At 36.9% G+C, this 15,234-nt stretch overlaps 1 protein-coding gene across 5 annotated transcripts in view; it reads left to right on the plus strand.

Annotated features, from left to right (window-relative positions):
* Positions 1–15,234, plus strand: part of HEATR4 (HEAT repeat containing 4) — a 105,956-nt gene continuing 90,722 nt past the window's right edge. The window contains exons 1-4 of one of the 5 annotated variants that reach the window (XM_056810696.1): positions 20–127; positions 2,026–2,060; positions 3,566–3,629; positions 8,382–9,361. In XM_056810696.1, the coding sequence (XP_056666674.1) occupies positions 8,481–9,361 (881 nt within the window). In that variant the 5' untranslated portion in view covers positions 20–127; positions 2,026–2,060; positions 3,566–3,629; positions 8,382–8,480. Of the gene's footprint in view, positions 128–2,025; positions 2,267–3,565; positions 3,630–8,381; positions 9,362–9,388; positions 9,494–15,234 lie in introns of those variants that run through there. The other 4 variants (XM_007472863.3, XM_007472868.3, XM_007472870.3 and 1 more) reach the window with 4 other exon arrangements.

A 15,234-nucleotide genomic window follows, 5' to 3' on the forward strand; every position in this document is an offset into this window, starting at 1 on the left:
AAAAGAACTTTCTGGTTGCTTAGTAACAACTCTAAACAGCTTTAGAACCAAGGAAGTTAAAAACGACCTTAAAATACAAACTCTTATTCATTCTTCCAGGACAGTGGGAGAAAGAGCCATTCAAAAGGTAAATCTAAAATGCTATGCTACTTCTCATTCCCATAAGATAAAGTAAAATTTTTCTTTTCCTTGTTAATTAAAACACACACACACCACACACTTTTTTCCCTCAGAAAAAGGGTTCTTAACATCAACTGATAGCAGTCAGTATTTCCTGTATATTACTTCTCTCAGGGTTGCAGACAATGGCAAAGTCTAGGAAGTACTCAGAATAAGGAACAGAAATTAAATAGTAAAAGAGAAAGAGGGAGAACTTGGAATCATATAGGTTTTTGAGCCTAAAGGAATCTTTTAGAAATTAGCTTGTCTAGAGGTGTACAACTCAGGGCTGTAAAACCCCTTAAGTGAAGAACCTGATTAAAATGTATTTTGGGAATGTTTTACAAATTAAATACAAATATTGTACAATACAGATAATGTTAATCTGTGGTATTCAAAGTCAATATGTGATCCATAAGGAGCTGTTTTCACTTGAGTTGGATGCCACTTATCTAGTCCAATATCTTCATTTTACAAATTAGTTCACTGTGTTTCTGAGAAGTAAAGTTTATACAGTTAATAAGAAAACCAAATAGACTATTTTATATCATTTCCCACATTTTGTATGACTGCTGGAGTTGTCTCATTTTCATAAGTTTAGTTTAGTTTTCCTATAAATCACATATTTGGGGGCAAGTAACTTATTATATTATCACAAACTGTTGTGCAAAATGCAGGTGGTTGAAACCAGAGTCCTCAAACTCTGGAAAGCCCCTAAATTTACAAATAGTAAACTGTACCTTATTATAAAAACTCTTGTAATTCTGTCTTCAGGGTCCTTGTGCCTACTGGACCTGATTTGTTTTCCAACTTCCTTCCTTGCTAATAAATTGAGTTGCTTGGACTTCATTTCCTCTGTTTACCTCAATTCAATCCATCTGATGATTGGCAATCATGAAAGGCTCTAGAAGAGCCCCTGGCTCCTGGGGCAGTCTCTTTGTGGAACTCCTTAGAACTTTCCAATTGATTTTCTCCCCTAAGGAATTCTTAGGACTTCCCCAAGATCTGACTCCCTCCCAGTCTCAACTCCTGAGCTAAGGTAAATTCCCATAATGTTGGAGGATATTTCCAGAAATATTCCTCTCAGAGAATGAGAGGACTTCAGTAATAGCAAATTGAAGGGCCAAGGCATTCCTCCATATTGCTGGGGAAGATTCCACATTTGAGAATAAAGGGTGCTGGTAATAGTATAACAAAGGATTTCCTAGAGAAACTTCTATTAGCTTAGGACCAGAAGAAGCTCCTTGTGGTACCAGGAATGACTAAGAATAAGTACCATTAGATTATGTGAGATTTGGTCTGAAACTGAAAGTTTTTGCTGATTATTTGTTTGACCTCAATTCAGTACCTTTGAAGTATTGTAAATTAAAGATGAAGAGAGACTGCCAACCTCAGCCAGTTAGCACTAATATGTGTCTGTCTTGTCATATCATCTGATTTTGTGTCTTTGTATATATAGTAGACTACTCTTTATCTGTGGCCTAATCAGTCAAAGGAAAAAGGGTGTAAAGAGTAAAAACTCTGTAGAACTTTCAAAACCTTCAAAAAGAAAGTCTCTCCTCTGCATTTCTCTTTCTTTCTTGAGGAGACAGAAAGAAAAAAAAAACAACCACTGATAAAAGGAAGGGAATCTTCTTTCCTGATCCGCAGAAATTTATGGCATGGTAAATTAGAGACTAAATTTGTGACTGAAATATAAGCTCTATGCTGTGAATTTCCAAATTGTGGTTTGAATGTTCACATGAATGCTAAAAAAAGCTTAGTGAGTTTTGGAGTACCACTTTATAATTTTATTTTAAGAAAAAATAAGAATAAAACTTTGTGAAATTGACATGAAAACAGCACTTTTTATCTCTCTTTTCCCAGGAAAGTGACAAAATTAATGTTTTTGAGCAAGGAAGGTAGGTTATTTCACTGACAAAATTAAAAAAGAGGGCTGGGGGAGCAGAAGCTAATTTTAAAATAGTCATTGAAATTCCAAAATGAAGAAAGAAGTGGGTTTGCATTTTGCAAGTTTGAATTTATCTGGCACTTAAGAACTTAAAACTCTTCTTTTGACCATGCAAAGAAAAAAAGCTTGTTTAAACCAGAGCAAGCAACTTGAGAAGTAAGTAAAATTTAACTTAAGAGCATGTTTTACATTATCATTGTATTTTCTTCTGTAAATGATTTAGTCATTATATGAGGAATACAACATTTTTCTAGACCCTTAAAAAAGGGAGTGGATAATACAAGACTTCCATTTAAAAATCATTAGGAGTTGACTAACTGAAAATAGTTGGCACTATAATTTGAAGTGCTACCAGTAAATGACCCTTAGGAAAAAGTTGAGGTTCAAAATATTTACTATTTAAAATTGTAAAATCAAATTTGATTTGGTTGAAATTTTGTTCTGAAACAAAATTATGTGATTTCATTTTAAAATTTTATTTATTTATTTATTAGAATATTTTTCCATGGTTACATGATTCATGTTCTCTCCCTCCCCTCTTCCCTCTAAGCTGACAAGCAATTCCACTGGTTTATACATGTCTTACTGCTCAAAACCTATTTCATATTATTCATATTTGTAATAGAGTACTCTTTTTAACACTACAACCTCAAATTATATATCCTATATATAACAAGTGATAAAGTATAAATTTTTCTTTTGTGTTTCTACTCCCATAGTTCATTCTCTAGATATGGATAGCATTCTTTTTCATAAATTCCACAATATTGTTCTTGTATGTGATTTCATTTAGAGAATGTGTTTTCCTATTAGGATAATTGAGAGGGGAAAGGGACACATGCCATAATTTTGCCAACATGGCACTATTAACATTCTCAGAGTGAGGAAAATTAAAAGTTTGCTTATAGTAAAGAGTGAGTTTTATCCAAGATTACTTGGCTACCATTTATGAAAATCATAAAATTGCATCTGTGAATAATTAATATGTAATGAAATTATATCTTTGAACCAATTTAGTAACATTGATTTGGATTCAGAGATCTTATTTTGGGGCTGACACCCATCACAATATGAATATCCAACAATAACCACACTTCTTTGTCCCACCCCATTCTCAAAAGTGGGGATTAAAATATAATCTGGTTACTCTCCAGAGTTATTCTCAATAATAGGGAGAACGTATATAATCTGGTAATCTGGTCACTCTGCTATTCTCAATAATAGGGAGTATGTATATAATCTGTCCCACACTAGAGGTCAAACTATAATATAATCCCACCCCACTCTGGAGTCTAAAATATAAAACAGAAAATATTAGTATGGGAGAATGGGCTCTCTCCCTCCTTACTTTACAAAAACCAGTCCAATCCATAAGCGAATATCCATGAGTTTGGAGTTTTTGGTGGCCTCTTCAGGCTATCAGTCTTTTAAAAGTAACAATTCAGTTTGTTGCAGTCAACTTCAAGGGCTGGTCAGTGGAAGTCTCAGCTGTCCCAGTAGTCAAGGGTTTGAGACCAAGGTAAGTGGATCTCCAGCATCAATTTGGTGAATATGGTCCCACCCCCAAAATATATCTGTTTCTCTCCACTATTCTTAATCTTTAAACATCCACTCTTTCCCCGCTCAAGACTTTTGCTTCAGGCAGGATTATATTCGTTATTCTCCTTCTAACACCTTCACATACCTACTTAAAATATTCCTACAGCATGGCTGCCTTCTGGCTCTCATAAAGAGACCCCATATTCTCTCATGCCTCCTACACATTATGTCTTTCATGTGCTTATTCTACACCTCTCTCACCTTCTACTACTTGCTTTTGCCATCACTCAACTTAACTTCCACCAGATACTCTGTCACCTGCTATTAATGGCTTAAAGAGCCCTGATAATCATTCTTCTTATCAGTTGCATCATCATTCACATACATAATTTACATATCATACATATCTTTACATTTTGTCTAACCAATTCACCTCAGACGTATTTTGGTGACAATTCATATATCCCAATTGCTTACAACAAATGTTTACAAATTCAGCAAATTTCCAGATTTAAAAATCTTCCCCAATGTTCATTACATTTTCACTTGTTGCTTAATTCAATAGCACATGTACTAGAATAACCTTTTTGCATTCTCATTTGTCTATCCAAAATTTAGGTCAGACAGAATCTTTTCCATATTACATCGCAACTTCTTCTAAGCTGGTACTAAATTCTTAAACACTTTACACTTATTTAATAAACCTTTATATTTATTAAGCATCCAGCACAACACTTGTCAGAAGTTTGCTTCTTTTCTACTTTTTTAAAGCAAAACTCCTTTCTGCATCAGGCTAGCTATTAATTACATTCAGTCAATTCTCAAATTCTGTTGAATCAAATAACAAACATTTTAGGTATGTCCAAACATTCAAAATCTCTAACCATTGTTCATTTCTCTTCTAATCTGACCTCTTTCTTCCTCAGTAAATAATTGCTTCAGAATTGTCATCATCTCTGGCCACTAATATAATTTTGGCCACAAAATGAATGATCTCCATGTTAGAAGTGTTGGCTCTAGTCTTTTCTCTTGCATCTGTCTGCTCTCTTGCTTGCAAGGATTTTTTAGAAGCATACAGGACTCAGATTTGCCAAAATGGGTGAACTGAGGCACTTCTATCATTCTAGAATCCCGAATGAGCCCCTATGTGTGTGGAGTGAAATTCGGAGGGGCTCGTACCCCCAAAATCACTTCAATGAGTAGACAGGAGACTTGATGTTGGCAGAGTTCACGTGGCTTTATTCAGGGGTGTTGGGGGAGGCATAGAGTAAGTTATATTGCCTGGGTTTAGACAGTGTCCTTAGAAGTGGGTTGGGGGCTAAGGGTGAGGGAATACTTAACTGGGCATAGCCAGTATTCCTCACAAGCAGTGGGGGTGGGGCCGAGAGAGAGACAGAGACAGACAGAGACAGAGACAGAGAGACAGAGAGACAGAGAGATATGGCTCAACAGTCTTAGGTCCCAGAAACAGTAGGCATCGATGCCTAGGTTTTCTAAGATTTTATAGGGATACAACCCAATGTTATTTCTACCTTCCCATCATCTGTATCTTATTTTGTCCTCCTTCTTCTATCCTCCTCAATCCTTTCTCAGCATTTCTGACCATTTTGAGCAGATGGGAATATTCCTTAGGTTTGCAGTTCTTAGTTGAGTCAGGGTTTTAGGCCTGTCCAAGGATTTTTCAGATTGCAACTGAAGAACTAAAAGAAAACTATCTAACTTTGATTTTTTTTTAACTTTATTTAAAGAAAAAACTACAGGAGTTCCCTAGGCTGAAAATAACTACCCCCAGCTAAACCCTGAATCTTCACAGATTCAAAGTTCCCTCCTTGGTACAGGAAGTAGGGTATGTGTGTGTGTGTGTGTGTGGTCCCTCCCTAGCACAGGAATGGTCCAATTCAAGACCAATCCAGACATGTAGTCAAGATTTATAATTTGAAAATTTTGAAATTTCTCTCATAGGAATTAGGCCACCTCTATAAACTTCTACCCACAGGAATAGAAGAAAAGGGGGGCAGTCTCTTAACCAATTTGAAAAAGAGCCTATATTTAAAAAATATATATGTATAAAGCTGCTTGGGGAGGGGATTTCTTCTACTCTTCAAAAGGAGAGATTGATATCTGCTAGTAGAGGGAACCTAATTTCACTATTTTTCTTATAGAAGTTGCTAATCTATAATTACTAATACTAATCAATGTATATTGGGTAATAATGCACAAATTTCATCCCACACATCATTGTGAACACAAAATGAATAATATCCTATCCATAAACTGTGATTAGTGATTTTTTTTAATTTGAGGTGAAATTTCATGGCATTGTAATTTGATGCTATTCTAAGTTTTGATTTCAGCTATGATTGTCTGACTTGTCATGAGACCAATAGAATATCATTTAAGGAAGATGCCATGTGTTGCCCAAAGGGGAGTGCAGTTTGAGGACTGCTATAAATGGTTGTTTGTCCCTGGGAAAAATTGACATACTCCAAGGTAGGACTCTTCTGACTCAGTTTCCAAATTGCGATATCTCCTTTTTGAAAAGGAAATGCTCCTACCTGGTTAATTCTGAGCCTGAGTTTTGATATCTTCTGAATAAATGTGGAACTATACTGCATCATTGACTGTTATGGCTTTTCCTAGAAAAACAGGGCTAAGGGAATTTTCCCCCATTGGAGGAAAGACTGGGGTCAAGGAGACTTTATTGACATGAGAAGGGCAGCAGCAGCTATGGGCATGACTATGGAAAGGGGGAAAAGGGTAAAACACAAAATTATCATCAATATTGCATGCTTTCTCTTGCTTAGCATTTTGTACCCTATTGTTTGCATAGTTCCTTTAATCCTCCATAAACTTATTCTCTTCCTACTCCAAAGTCATGACAAAAAGAACGGTGTAAACCTCCATCAATTTTTAAAAATTTAATATTTATTGATTGTGCTTTTTAATAATAGATTTTATTGATCATTTTTATTTTTATGTTGTTTCTGTATCCCTTCCCCTCCTTATTCCCAGAGAGCTAGCTCTTATAACAACAAATTTTTTTTTTTTAATTTTGACTGTTGTTTCTTAGGCTTAATGCACATTAGGAACAAACCATAGTTAAAGGGAGGAAGGCCATGAGACCAGAACTACCCCACCACCTTGTCACAGAGCACTGGAGCCCAGTGGTGACGCAGCTCTGAGAGCTGCAGGGAGAAGGGAGAAGGTGGGAAAAACAGAGCCTCTTACTCAGTCCTGCAGGTTTCCTGACCAACGTTGGTACCTCCCCTCCAATAGTCTCACCCTTTCCCAGGCATTTGCCCTTCCCCGAATCCCAACATCTTCCTTTTCCACCAGGATTTGAAGCTCACTGATGCAGGAGAAAGATAATAATTTGGGCCTTCAGAAACTGCCCCTAAAGTTGGTTGTGGAATGTTTATTTTTTTAAACCCTTACCTTCTGTCTTAGAATCCATACTTAGTATCAATTCCAAGGCAGAAGAGTGGTAAAGGCTAGGCAATTGGAGTTAAATGATGTGTCCCAGGTCCCACAGCTAGGAAGTGTCTGAGGCCATATTTGAACCCAAGACCTCCCAACTCCAGGCTTGGCTCTGTATCCATTATGCTACCTAGCTGCCCTTAACAAAGCATTTTTTTTTAAAGAGGAAAAAGAGAAAAACAATTCGGCCAAACAAAATCATATTAAAAAAACAACCACCACCCTGGTGTTACATGCAATGTTCCACACCTATGAATCCCTGGCTCTACAAAGGAGCTTATCAACAATAATATTAATAACTGCTAGCATTTACATAGCACCTAGTGTGTGCTAGGCACTGGGTGTGGAGTCAGGAAGATCTGAGTTTAAATCTGACCTCAGACTTATTAGCTGTGTAATGCTGGGCAAGTCATTAACCTCTATTTGCCTTAATCCACTGGAGAAGGAAATGGCAAACTACTCCAATATCTTTGCCAAGAAAACTCCTTGGACAATGTGGTTTACAGGGTTGTGAAGAGTCAGACATGATTGACTGACTGAACAAAAACAATACAATAAATCTACATATTGACCAAATCTGACAACTTATTCTCAGTTCTGTACCCGTTGTTTCCCATTTTTCTGCTGAGAGATATGTAAGTTTCCTGATATCATGATTATTTAATTAATTTAATTATTTTTTAAATTTAAATTTTATTAAGAAAACTTTTCCATGGTTACATGATTCATGTTCCCCCCCTCCCCCAACCCCTCTCAAAGCAATTCCACTGGGTTTTACATGTGTCATTGATCAAGACTTATTTCCATATTATTGATATTTGCACTAGGGTGATGGTTTAGAGTCTACATCCCCAATCATATCCCCATCAACCCATGTGATCCAGCAGTTGTTTTTCTTCTGTGTTTCTGCTCCCTTATTTTATTGTTTTAATTTTCTGTCTTTGAATCAATTAAGACAGAAAAGTGGTAAGGAATAGGCAATTGGGAATCCAATACATCCAGCAAGTGTCTAAGGCCAGATCCTCCAAATCCCAGGTGTGGCACTCTATCCATCGTGCTACCTTGGCTATACACATCCTCTTCCCCCCCTTTCTTTCCCCATTGGAAAGAAGGACATTGATTGGAGTTCTGGAGTCTTTCTATGTTGTTTTCTTTTGAGTTATAGTATAAATTGTTCTAGTTGTGTTCTTTGCTCTATCAGTGCCTACAAATATCCCCAAGGTGACCCGAGTTCTTCTCCTTACTTCCTAAATAGGTTCATTGGTGTCTCTGATCCAGCCTTGAACATTCACTCCTGAGCCAGTGCTTTATCCAGAAGCATTTGCCCTGGAATAGCATTCACAGGTTTTTGAGCATGGATCCTGCTGCCTCCCGATCGCTGCCAAAGCACTCCTTGACTCCACTAAGATGGAGTATGGCATTATGTTGTTTAAAGAAAGGGAGCAAGCTAAGGGGTGACTTCTCCTCAGCCATGCCACCAATTTCTCTCACCAGTCCCCAGAACCGTGCCCGCCTACAAAATCAATTCATCAAACAGACATCTGAGGAGCTATCATTCTCTCAAGAAGTGTTGCAGCAATGGGGGTTCCCTGGGGTGCCCTTTACCCAGTATAGCTTTGACCATATCTACAACACAAAAGAATTTACCACTGTAAAAGAATTCAAGGCTCAGAAAGCCCCCAAATACAAGACCTGGTTACCTTCCTCTATAATGGAGCTGCCATCTTTACCAGTCTTTCAACCAATATCATCCAAAAGTGCTAAGACCCCAAAGAAACGCAAGCCGAGAAGGCCTCCCAAGAAACCAGCCTCGACAAGCGATACCTTGGCTTTCTCTTCCTCCAGGATTGCTTCTGAGATTTTAGATTCCCAGTCCACGGTTCTGTCAAATGCTACTGAGCGGGGCCTGGAGCCAAGGGAAACATGGCTTCAACCATCCGAGAAGGAGGCCAGAGGCTGGGAGAATCTCATGCTCAAAAATTTGAACAAGCGCACAGCTCGATGGATCTTAAGCAAACGACCCCCACGGCCTGGGGTCCCCACCAGTAAGTGGCAGAGTTTCTTGAAGCATCAGTATGATTGGAGCCACATCAGAGATGAGCTTTCTTCTGCCAGTGACTTGGAACTGTTGGCCCAGCTCGAGGCTGAAGAGATGGCAGAGTATGAGGGTATCGATATCACCTCTATGGCTCAAGAAGAAAAGAAACCAGAGTTACTGCTCCCTGTTTACTTCAGGTAGTCTGGCTTGAACCAGAGACTATATTTGGTAGTTTTGAATCTCTCCTCTGTAAGGGTTGAGATGAAATCACTCTTGTCCTGACACCTTCACAAGTTGCTTTTTGCAACTTTTGAATAATGGGGCATAAGGTAGGAAATATATGTTCGATGTTCGGTTGTGTCTGACTCTTCTTCACTCTATTTGGAGCTTTCTTGGCAAAGATGCTGGAGTGGTTTGTAATTTTCTCCTATGGGCCATTTTCCAGTTGAGTTAAACAGGAGTAAGTGATTTGCCTAGGGTCACGTAGCAAGTAAGCAAGTATCTGAAGCTAAATTTGAATTCAGGTCTTCCAGATTCCAGGTTTGGTGCTCTATCCACTGTTCTAACTGCCCTTAGGAAAAATATACTAGGACAAAATTATGGATGGCTTTGAATGACAGGCTTTGATTAAATCAACAATCAGACCTGAGTGTAAACAGGAACTGTACAACTCCTTGAATCAGTCAGTCCCCTTGAGTAGAATGATTTTTATTCCAAAGCTTTCTCTGTAAGGTTGATACAGTGCTTTCCCCAAGGCTCATGCAATGGGTATATGATATTTATCAGCAAAAGAAACCAGTTTCTCTTGGGGATTATAAAGGTCTAATGCCAACAGTCTGTATTTACTGGCATGAGTCCTTGGCATTAGCATTAGGCCACAAGATCATCAGCGTAGAGCTAGATGATCTTAAAGATCATTAAGTCCAAGACTCTCATTTTATGCATGTGGAAACTAAAGCCCAGAGAGGTTAAATTACCTTTTTTTGGTATTCTATTTAAATTTTTTAAAATATTTTTCATTATTTTTCAATTTCCATGTAAGTTTTCAAAAGATATGTGATCCATATTGTCTCCATCCCTTCTTCCTTCCCCAATCCCAGAACTAATAAGCAATTCAATCTGGATTATTCATGTATTGTCATGCAAAACATTTCCATATTACTCATTTTTGTAAATGAATAATCTTATAGAAACAAACCCCCAAAATATATACCCAAATAAACAAGTGATAAATATGTTTTCATCTGCATTCCTACTCCAACATTTCTTTCTCTGGAGATGGATAGCATTCTTTGTCCCAAGTCCCTAAGAATTGTCCTGGATCATTGTATTGCTATTAGTAGCAAAGTCTATCACATTTGATCATTCCACATTATTTCAGTTACTGTGCATAATGTTCTCCTGGTTCTGCTTACTTCACTCTGAAGTAAGTCCATGAAGATCTTTCCAGCTCTTTCTAAAATCATCCTTTTCTTCATTCCTTATAGCAAAATAGTATTTTATCACACTATATACCATAATTTGTTCAGCCATTCCCCAATTCAGGGATATCTCTTTAGTTTCAGTTCTTTGCCAACATAAAGAGAGCAGCTATAAATACTTTTGTACAAACAGGTCCCATTAAAATCTCTTTAGGATATAGGTCTAGTAGTGATATTACTAGATCAAAGGGCAAGTATTGTTTTTATAGCCCTTTAGGCATTGTTCTAAAATGCTTTCAAGAATGGTTGGATCAATTCACAACTCCACCAGCAACACATTAATGTCCCAATTTTTCCACATTCCCTCCAATATTTATCACTTTTCTTTACTTTCATATTGGTCAAACTGATATGTATGAGGTAGCACCTCCGAATTGTTTTAATTTGCATTTCTTTAATCAAAAGTGATTTAGAACATTTTTTCATATGATTATTGATAGATTTGATTTCTTCATCTAAAAACTGCCTATTCATATCCTTTGAGCATTTATCAATTGGGGAATGACTTGGATTCTTATAAATTTGACTTAGTACTTTATATATTTGAGAAAAGAGACCTTTATCAGAGTGTAAAAAAAAACCCATGGAGGGGCAGGACTGGGACCAGGGTTCCCCAGGTAAGGGTGAGGGGAAAATGAGAGAATACAAAAGATTGGAGTCAGAAGGGTTTTGCCTAGCTGTTGGCAAGCAATACACTTTATTGCATGCTGCTAACAACTTTTAAAGGTACAGATCACAAAAAATGAAAGCATTCCTTTGAGAAGGGTCCTTGGGAAAGTTCTGAGACTCTGAGACAGTCCTTGGGACAGGGCAACAAGGATGATAGTTATGACACCTGGTACAGGATTAGGATTCCAGGAATTATGGTGAGATGATAGTTCCAAGAATTAGGGCAGGAGAATAGTTCCAAGAAATATAGATAGGCACCTGGGGGTAAGATTATGATTCAAGCATCATCCAAGGTTCATGGAACGGTCAGCAACAGCATGAAAGACATGTATTACTATGAGAGGCTTAAAGAAGGGGTTTAACTTGGACTCAGACTCTGAGTTTTCAACCTCTTGACAGAGAGAACTCAGATCTTTATCTTAGATCTTAGATGGGCTCCAAGTTATCAACCTCCGACATCAGAGAAACTGGTTATAAATGTTTTTCCCTTCTAATCTTAGTTACATTGGTTTTTTTCACAAAATCTTTTTAATTAATTATTTTTTATTTTTGCAATTTTCTTTTTTTTCTTTTTAAATATTTCCATGGTTACATGACTCATGTTTTCTCTCCTCATCTCTCCCCACTCCTAGGAGTGGAAATATTTAAATTTGATTGCCCCACAATGCTACAATTTCTGTGTATAATGTTCTCCTGGTTCTGATTATTTCATTGCACCTCAGTTCATGGAGGTCTTTCCAATTCTTAAGAAATCCATCAATTCAATATTACTTATAGCATGATAGTATTCCATCACCATCAGATACCAACTATAATTTGTTCAGCCCTTTCTCAATTGAGGGACACCCTCTCATTTTCTAATCTTTTGTCACCACAAAAAGTGCAGTTATAAATAATTTTGGACAAACATATTCTTGCCCATTTTTTTGTATCTCTTTGGGATACCCAGTAGTGGTATTGCTGGATCAAAGGGCATGCATTCTTTTAAAGCCCTTTGGGCATGATTCCAAAGTGCCCTCCAGAATGGTCAGATCAATTCACAATTCCACCAGCAATGTATTAGTGTCCTAACTTTGCCACATCCCCTCCAACATTTATCATTTTCCTCTACTGTCATATTGGCCAAATTTAGAGGTGTGAGGTGGTACTTTAGCACTGTTTTAATTTGCATTTTTAAAATCAAGAGTGATTTAGAAATTTTTTCATATGATTGATAGCTTTGATTTCTTCATCTGAAAACTGCCTATTTATATCCTTTGACCATTTATCAATTGGGGAATGACTTGAATTCTTATAAATTTTACTTAGTTCTTTATATATTTGCTAAATGAGACCTTTATCAGAGAAATTAATTATATTTTTCCCAGTTTGTTGGGAAACCTTCTAATCTTGGTTACATTGGTTTTGTTTGTACAAAACCTTTTAAATTTAATATAATTAAAACTATTCATTTTGTATTTTATAATGTTCTCTATCTCTTGTTTGGTCATAAATTCTTTCCTTCTCCATAGATCTGACAAATAAACTATTCTATGTTCCCTAATTTACTTATAATATCACTCTTTATGTTTAAATCATATGCCCATTTTTACTTTATCTTGTTGTCTTTTTGTTTCATGTGTGCCTCTTGTAAATAATATATTTGTTAAATTTTATTATGGTTGGACCTGAATATTTAGTCTCCAGGGATTTAATTTCTAAATCCCAAAATGAATTACTAATGTAAATGGAATTTATGTTAGTTTATTTTTATAATAGAGGGAAGATATTAAGGAAAAGAGAAAAGGGGAGAGAGAGCAGAACTCTGGCTTCCTCTGAGCCAAGTAGAAATTCTAAGCCTCAGCCAGGGGAAAGGAATCTTAAGACCATGGACCTTTCTCAGAGGTTCACACCTCCAGAAAGGGCAAGGAAACTAAGTCAGCCTTCACACTCACCATGGTGAATGTCTAAAAGGAAAACAGTCTGAGGTCTCCAGCACAAGCTCCTCCAGGGTGTCTTCACTCCAAGTATGAGCTTCTGTCTTCCAGTCTCTCCTCAAGTGTCTGTCTTCTAGTCCAATTCCAAGAGACTGATTGAAGTCTCTCCTTTGAGTGATGCTTCTTAACTCTTGATTCCCCTTGTGTGTCTCTGTTTCCTCTATTTAAAGGCCTTTTTCTCTTGTGTAACCTCCCCTAAATTTTTATGTCTACCAATCACAGCAGATGCTCCTCTCCAGGACTATCCACTCTTTCACACCTGGGTCACAGACCTCCCACTCAATGCATGAAATGGGTGTTCACACCTTTTTGTAGTTGGTTCACACCTTCTTGTGGTTAAAATGGGTAGATTTACTTTAAATATTGAGTTAACACTTTTGGGGATTAAAATCTAAAAATAGACCAGGGATTACAATTTAATCTTCCCAATAAAGGAAGAGCTAAGTATCTTCATTGTTACAATCAGGGGAGAGCTAAATCCAATATTCACATATTGTTGGATACTGATTTCTAATACATTTTACTGTCTGCTTCCATTTTATGGGTGAGCTTGTCCCAGTCACATTCACAGTTATGATTTACTGTATGTTTCCCTCTATCTCATTTTCTTTTGTTTCTGCCTCTCTCAAAAGCTATTTTTGCTTCTAACGATTGGTTCCTTTAATTCACCTTCCCTTTTATTATCTCCCTTTTCTCATCATGGGTTTTAGTTCTTCATTAACCATTTTTTGTTCTATTTGTTCCAGGCCAAAGATAATTTCCTTAACAGAAATAAGCCAAAACAAAATAAAAGTAGAAGAGTTCTATTTTTCTTGCAATTATACATTATAACCAGGAGTAGATCAGGTCTACTTAAACCATTCTAATCCTTAAATACTGTCTCCTAATTATGCATTTCCTGGAATTGCCCAAAGTGTGCCTAGCAGTCATCAGCAATCAACAAGAGATCAGTGGGGTTCAATGGAACAGCACTCCCAGTGGAAATGCCACCCTTCTTTGAGTATGGCCTAGACAGAATTGGTCAATTTAGATATCCACCAGTTTCTCTTGATTGACCAGTATTCCAAGGGGATGGTTATTGCCCATATGTTGGAGCTAAAGTGGCTAACAGGCAATCTGAAGAAATGAGCATAGAAGATGGTTTGTTGTTCTTTAGTCATTTTTCAGTGATATCCAACTCTTCATGACCCCACTTAGGGTTTTCTTTTTTTCTTTTAATTTTTAAATATTTTCCCATGTTTACATGATTCATTTTCTTTCCCTCCCCTATTCCTTCCCCCCTCCCAGAGCCAACAGCAATTCCACCACTTAGGGTTTTCTTGACAAAGATACTAAAATGGTCTTTCATTTCCTTCTCCAGCTCATTTTGCATATGAAGAAACTGAGGCAAACAGGGTTGAGTGATTTGTCAGATATCACACAGCTAGAGGGTATCTGAGGTCAGATTTGAATCCAGGAAGATGAATCTTACTGTCTCCTCATTCTATCTACAGTGCCACTTAGCTTCCAAAAAGGATAGCTTCCAAAAATGCTCCAAAAATGATAGGAGGTAATAAAAATTCATAACTCTAAATTCTAATTGTTTTATTTGTAGTGAGAAGCCTATGTGATACTAATCTAAAAGGTGTAAAAATTAAATTAATATACAATAATTTCAAATATTATATTTTTAAGATTTATTAATAATCACTAGAAACAAAGGAATAAAAAGTTAACAAAATAAAACCATATGCCCATGGCTAATATACCTGCTCAAACAACCTGCTCCACCCAGGAAGGAAAGAGATCTAGAAATGGAACTCCCCCCAATTTATCTTCTATCTATGTCAGTATGTAATGACAAGAAGACAGTGATGTAAACTTTTTTTTAATGGTTGCAAGTTACACAAAATATAGATAGAAAAACTTAAGTATTTAACTCACAAATCAGGTTCAAACTATTCA

Source organism: Monodelphis domestica, chromosome 1, assembly GCF_027887165.1.
Source record: "Monodelphis domestica isolate mMonDom1 chromosome 1, mMonDom1.pri, whole genome shotgun sequence".
NCBI classification, from domain to species: domain Eukaryota; kingdom Metazoa; phylum Chordata; class Mammalia; order Didelphimorphia; family Didelphidae; genus Monodelphis; species Monodelphis domestica.